The 7,343-nt window shown below is 32.2% G+C and overlaps 1 protein-coding gene across 3 annotated transcripts in view; it reads right to left on the bottom strand.

The window, feature by feature from the left end:
* Window positions 1–2,067: 2,067 nt before the first annotated feature.
* The window catches only part of TTK (TTK protein kinase), a 70,188-nt gene continuing 64,912 nt past the window's right edge, over window positions 2,068–7,343 (bottom strand). For all 3 annotated transcript variants that reach the window (XM_019651914.1, XM_019651913.1, XM_019651915.1), the window contains exons 18-22: window positions 6,403–6,483; window positions 5,145–5,321; window positions 4,368–4,452; window positions 3,942–4,039; window positions 2,068–2,557 (exon numbers count right to left, since the gene is read on the bottom strand). In XM_019651914.1, coding sequence (XP_019507459.1) covers window positions 2,474–2,557; window positions 3,942–4,039; window positions 4,368–4,452; window positions 5,145–5,321; window positions 6,403–6,483 — 525 coding nt within the window. In that variant the 3' untranslated portion in view covers window positions 2,068–2,473. The remainder of the gene's footprint in view (window positions 2,558–3,941; window positions 4,040–4,367; window positions 4,453–5,144; window positions 5,322–6,402; window positions 6,484–7,343) is intronic.

Genomic DNA, 7,343 nt, shown 5'->3' with positions numbered 1-7,343 from the left:
GGTAATACAATCATAATAGGGGAATTTTACATCAATAAACAGATCATCCAGACAGAAAATCAACAAGGAAATGACACACTAGACCAGATGGATTTAATTGTTATTTTTAGAGCCTTTCACCTGAAAGCATCAGCTAACATATCAACAGGGAAAAGCTAAAAACATTTTCCTTAAGATCAGGAACAAAGCAAGGATGTCAACTTTCACCACATAGTATTAGAAGTCCTACCCACAGCAATAAGAAAAGAAAAATAAATAAAAGCATTCCAGATTGGAAGGGAAGAAGTAAAACTGTCATTTGCAGATGACATAATGCTATATAGAGAGAACCACCAAAAAACTATTAGAACTGACAGATGAATTCAGTAAAGTAGCAGGATACAAACTTAATATTCAAAAATCAGTTGAATTTTTATACACTGGAAACAAGAAATTAAGAAAAATTAAGAAAACAATCCCATTTACAATTGCATTAAAAAACCACAAAACCTAGGAATAAATTTAACAAAGGAGGTAAAAGACCTGTACTCAGAAAATTATAAGACACTGAAGCAGATACAAATAAATGGAAGCATATACTGTACTCATGGATAGGGAGATTTAACATCATTAAAATGCCCATACTACCCAAAGCAATCTATAGATTCAATGCAATCCCTATCAAAATACCAATAGCATTTTTCACAGAACTAGAACAAATAATTCTAAAATTTATGTGGAAATTAAAACTATTTATGCTTGTTTACTTGATGAGTTGTTCACTTATTTTTTTATTCTTGTGTTTTAATCATAATTAGAAATATACCTCTAATGTGTTATACCTAATCCCCAAAATATCTAGCTTTATTTTGAAAGACATGAATGGTATGTACCAAAAAGTAATTTCAGACCTGAAATGTACATTTTATATAAAGTTCATGTATATTTTATATGAACTAGAAAGACTGAATCTTTAATATTTGGAATATAAGCTCTTAGTCCCCAGAGGGTTATTTGCTTTTTTTAAAAAAAGTTGTTTGTTTGTGTTTCTACTTGGACTTTTATTTCTTACTTTACACATGAACACATTTCTGATTCATTTAAGGTGCTGAACGAAGAATCGGTGTCTCAACATTAAAATGGGTGAAAGCAATTGTATTATTCACTTAAAAAAATAAATGACACTGGTAAAGTACTATCTAGGAAAATCTGTAAGAGACAAAATTTATATGGATTTTTATGGTTTATACTTATTTTCTAGAGAAAGAAAATTGTTTTAACTTNCCCCAATGACTTCTTTCTTTACCTGAACATAAAGGAAATGTTGAAAGGAAGACATTTTGATGACATTCAGGACATCAAGGGTAATATGACAACAGCTCTGATGGCATTCCAGACAGAGTTCCAAAATTGCTTTTAAGGGTGGACTAGGCGTTGGTGGATAGCTCCCCAAGGGGAGTACTTTGAAGGTGACTGTAGTGATATTCAGCAATGAGGTATGCAGCACTTTTTCTAGGACAAGTTCACAAACTTAACTGTCAGACAGTGTAGGATCATTAACTGTAACAAATGTAGCATTCTAGTAGGGAATGTTGATACCAGGGAGGCTGTGTATAACTGGGAGCAGGGGCTATTTGGGAAATCAATGCACCTTGCCCTCAATTTTGCTATGAACCAAAAACTGCACTAAAAAGAGGTCTTAATAAAAAAGTGTATTGAAATCTAACCAAAAAAATAAAAATAAAGGGGGTGGAGGGTGGGGGGAAATAATAGTATATGACGATATCTTTAATTCCAGTGACTCTGGGACCACATTTGTAGTTACCCATTACCAAGCAAGTCATACAACGAGGGTATGTCCTATACAAGTTACCCCACAGAATCTACCATGATATTCTAAACATCAAAAACAATAGATATTATGAAGAATCAAAAGGGAGAATTAATAGGGCCAAGTGTAGCCCTAAAACTCTGGACTATATCAGCGCCATAAAGCAAATAGGAAATCTATTTTAGAATTCAAACCCTTTGGAATTTTTTACCCACCGAAGTTCATTCACTAAGGCCTACTTTTGTGTTTTCCCTTAATCCAATTTTTATTAAGAATTTTGCTACCACACCAATACATTTGCTTAAAGAAAATAATTTTACAACTTTGACTTTTTAGTGTCAGTTTATGCTACAAAGTTTTATTTACATAGTTCTTCAGAATATATTTAAGTTGTCCACCCACTGTTCCAAGTACAAAATGATATCAAATAGGTTAGACTTATACGAAAGCATAACAGAGAGAAAACAATTCTACAATTTAATATACAGTGCCATTTGTGGTTATTATTTTTAGTGTTCTTTTGAGGATGACCCAGTGAATTTTTCTACCAATGACATTTCAGAGTGAAGTTGTCTTCAAGGGTGGATTTCCATAGAATCAAGAGTGTAATATTGTCCAACATATTTTACAGGTGATATTTGACAGTTTCTGAATAGGAGCAAATCATTTTTTCCCCAATTTTTTTTCACAAGTCTTGGAAGAAGAGGAATCATGTCTTTCATCACTACTATAGTGCTCATATAAAGTCTGAAATTAAAAATACACGTGTTTTGTAACTTTTAAAATTCAATGTATTACCAGATTAATAAAGATAATGACACTTTAATATGTAAAAAATTTCTCTTGTTCTTATAATTAGGAATTATCTTACAAATTGTAGGAAATAATTAAGAATTTTAACACCTAGCTTGGCATCAGAGAAATGTAACATACTATTAATAAGCATATATGTATGTCTTCAAGGCCTTCCTGATCTCCATTGCTTTTTCTTAAATAAAGCCAATCTCAGATCAATTCCTACACCATAAAAATACACTCATCAGGAATTGTACTTTCCAATAATATATAAGCTAATATACAAAAGACATTAAAAAATCATACAAATTGTTATACCAATAAGTAGAATTAGCTATATTAAAGTCTATATTTAGAAAAAGGATTTAAGGCTAAGCCAACCTCTACTTTATGAAGACGACATCTTTGCCATCAACGAACACATAACCTTAGTGATAAAGGTAATTAATCCACCTCAATTTTATTTATAAAAGCCTTTAAACAAAACAGTGGTAGAAATTTAAAATATGGAGATAAGAAATATAGAGCAAAACCACAAAACAAATTCTGTCCAATTGTAATTCCTAAAATCATTGATTTAGCCATTATTAGCACTTGAGAAAATTTAAGAAATTTGCCTTATATTATATGAATGCAAAATAATAGTGAACGGTTAATTCCCCTAGAAATGTATCCCAAGTTATTGACATCTTAGATTGGCTTTACCCATACCCAGAGAGCTAAAATCTCCAATAACTTTTATCATTGACATATATAATTAGTAACTGCTTGGTGACTAAAAAAGTTGGGTCAACAAGGACACATAAGGTTCTAGATGTGACTAGGTGTTTGGTGGCAGCGAGATCCAAAAATTACGGTACAGATATAAACAGGCATTAGGAGGCTGAAAGGTGTGAGACATTTGCTTTGAGCAATGTACTGACTGCCACATACAGCTTCACAGAAGTCATTACATGGGACAAATACTGTGATTTTTCTAAGATGGTTTCAGAAAAAAAGTTGGCTAGAAGAAATGAATTCAAAAGCTGTGTTGAGAATGGTGTTAATTTAAAAACAGGTTCCTTATTAAATGCATTCCAGTTGAGAGCTGACAGCAGTCTTTTGAATGAACTTTATATGACAATTCACTTTCAGTTGTGCCGTCCGTACAAGAATAAACCAAATAAATCTACATTTGTCAAAAGCACATATTAAGTATCTACATGTAGATATAAATACTTCATAGTTGATCTGACTACTGAACCAACTTCTCTTTGTATTACCTGTTGAAGAGACTAACTCACTAAACTATACAAAACAATTAAAATGAATGTAGAGAGACAATATAAATACTTACTTTAGCAGCTCTCAAAATGGAGTTAGGCGAATTCAGACCAACAAGTTGGCCCAGAACATGTTTCATTTCTTCAGAGGCTCCCTTAGCCATCTGGTTACCTGTAAAAAATTACAATCAATAACAGACCGGTACCAGTAAAAAACTATAACTTCATATATAAATATACCTTCTGTTTAACAGTACAATAACTGGCATTCTTGTAATTTATCACTGCTCACAGCCCCTTCCTAGGATAAGTAAAAACATATGCTAACAAGAAAGGTGATTTTACTTATTTTAGTATTTAGCATAAAAGGGACCTCCTTAAGGAAGGAGGCCAGTCTGGAAAAGAGCAGCCCATTCAGATTGTGAGTTTTTTTTGTTGTTGTGGTCAAAAGTCTGTTTATAATAGAAATATGGTAATAAACTGATTTTTCAAAGCAATACCTGGATGAGTCTGAATTTGAACATATGGGTGCTCCAGAAGCTGCGGAATGGATATCCTCTGTTTAGGGTCCCTTATTAAACAACACTATAAAAATAAAGATAATTTTTTTTTGTAAAACAAAGCAAGTTTTCTTACATAATATTGATAAAGTATTTTTTTCAGATTGCATCGTATGACAGAAGTAGCTTTCTAGATGGGCTCCTCAGAAATGAGATTACTTCATGTCATTTTTGCAAAATCCCCAAGCATGCATTTTAAAACTAGCAGCTTCGAAGTGAACTTAACATGCCTTAAAAAGCTAATTCAGTAGGCAATTCCTTTCAGTGGACCAGTTATACCAAGTTACATGATTTTAATCAATTCAGCTATTTCTTTTAAGCAATCAATTAAATTAAGTACAGTTGATCCTTGAACAGCACAGGTTTGAACTGAGCAGTCCACTTATAAGCAGATCTTTTTCAATAAAAACTGTAAATGTATTTTCTCTAACATAATTTTCTTAACATTTTCTATTCTGTAGCTTACTTTATTGTAAGAATATAGCATATAATATACATAACATATAAAACGTGTTAATCAACAGTTTATGTTAATTGATAAGGCTTCTGGTCAATAGTAAGCTATTAGTAGAGTTTTAGGGGAGTCAAAAATTATATATAGATATTCAACTACGTGGGGTTGGGGTGGGTGCCCACAACCCCTGAGGTGGGTGCCCACAACATACATACTGTATGTTGATGTACTGTTCTTCTATATTCATATACTATTATTGTTACCTTTAATACATCTTGAAGATCTTTCTCTGGAATATCAGGAAACTCGATTTCATGATTAGGGTCAATTATGGCATGTAATTTAGAAATCTGATTAATTATATGCTGAAATGGTGTTTTCCCATAAGTCATGTAGTACAAAATGCATCCTAAGGACCAAACATCACTTTTGGGGCTTATCTGAATTAAAAAAAAAAGGAGAGGGGATAATAAGTTGGCATTATTTCAATATAAAATTAAATATAAGAATATTACACTTACACACACACACACACACACACACACACACACACACACACACATATTTAAAATCATAACTAAACCTCAATGAATGTGCAAGTCCTAGGTTATGTTTACATGACAAAAATGACAAAACACCTTTTTCTAGTTTTTATTATAGTTGGTGATTTTTATCAAGATATGAGCTTCACTTTAAATCTTTCAACAAACTCATAATTAAAATATTTAAACTAAAACAAAATACTACACTCTTGTTAGCTTGTGAAAATACAGAACTAAAAAATGTAACTGCAAATTTTAAATTTACTTGTCTTTCCCAAAGCCATGTATTACAATAAATGTATATAAATTTACAAGTATGTTTAGATTTTTTAAAGGTTATTTAAGTTGAGCTATCTTAAACACAAGAACACAAACTATAGAGCTAGGCTGAGCTGAGCTTGAATCTTGGCCTCATCACTAGATGATAATTCTGTGCATCTCCGTTTCCTAACCTCTAAAATAAAATAATAAAAGTACATTTTCATGGGCATGAAAGGTGGGAAAGTAGCCAGCAGCAGGTCAAGAAAAATTACATACTAGAGTTGTACTTGGAAATGTAGAATTCACATTGAATAAATGGTAAGAAATAAATAAAATGTAGGCATCACAGAGAATACAAATAAGACTTTAAAAATTATCAATTCAATGTTATTTAAGATGTCAAAATCAGAGCTAAATTAGTCTCACTTTTTTTCTTTAATTTTAAAACTCAAAAAATATCCTAGGCACATTTCTTATAGGAGCACATTGTGAGGCATGCATTACTATATTAAAAGCATAATATTGAGGAACAATCTCAAATCAATAAAGGGTGAAATTAAATCGCATGACAATCTAGTCAAGAAGGCAAGGTCTCTGTAATAGCCTAAAAAAGTTTTAGAACTTGAAATAACTTTCATTTATCTCTTAAGTTTATTCAGCGACTAGACCATTCCCTATTGATGCCAGACAAATGGGGTATAAATAACCTTTACAGTACCTTTGATTTGGATTTTCCATTCTCTCTTGAAGAAGACATATCTTTGATTGCTTCTGGTGGCATATAATTAACTGTACCAACCTATTTGCCAAATCATAGAAAACACAAATCAATAAAAATACTTCATTCTGCTTTAGATTTTTGAAAACACGAATGCCAGCTAGATTCTTAGAAACTTGGGTAAGCACAGATTTCAGTAACATATCTGAAAAACTCAAACAACTGACAACAATATTAAGATATAAATTTCTTCACAACTACAGTGAAATAAATTGGGTTCATAATCAGCAAATTGACTCCTTTCAGAATGCCGGATTTTTTTATGATTATGATAGGCAACAACCATAAAACTGTCCACGCTAAAATTATATCAATGGTCATAAACTCTGAAGGAATTCATTAATCATTTATTTCTGTGCGGGAATAGACTCAGAATGTTTTTTCAATATAAGCCAACCAACCAACAACCTAGTTTTTCTCCAAGTACTTTCTGAGCTCATGTCCAAGCTGAGATGGGATGGGTATCTAAATTATGTAATAGTTTTCACGGTAGGATTATGCCAACCTTACAATGCATTCATTTTATTCTAAAATGAAGTGGAGTACAATATTTATTATGGTGTTTTGGATATGAAGGCCCACTTAAGAATTTTCTTCAAATATAGGTGATAAAAAAAAAGCTTTACTTCTCTGGAAGAATGAAATACTCTTACCTCACGGACAATGCAAAATACATAACTGCAATTCCCCCTTTGGTTGCTGCTTTTAGAAAACTGATACCAAGGTTTTGGGTGAATGTTAGATCAAGACCAAAATGATTTTCAAGATAGGTATTATTTCAACTATAAAAAAATCATTCAAGGGCCGGCCGAGTGGTGCGTTGGTTAAGAGTTGGCTTGGGGGCCGGCTGAGTGGCGCACTGGTTAAGAGCTGGCTTGCGA

The sequence above is a fragment of the Hipposideros armiger genome, unplaced genomic scaffold (genome assembly GCF_001890085.2).
Source record: "Hipposideros armiger isolate ML-2016 unplaced genomic scaffold, ASM189008v1 scaffold_169, whole genome shotgun sequence".
Lineage (NCBI taxonomy): Eukaryota > Metazoa > Chordata > Mammalia > Chiroptera > Hipposideridae > Hipposideros > Hipposideros armiger.
The sequence above is the reverse complement of the archived record's forward strand: the minus strand, read 5'-3'. Positions and strand labels throughout refer to the sequence as shown.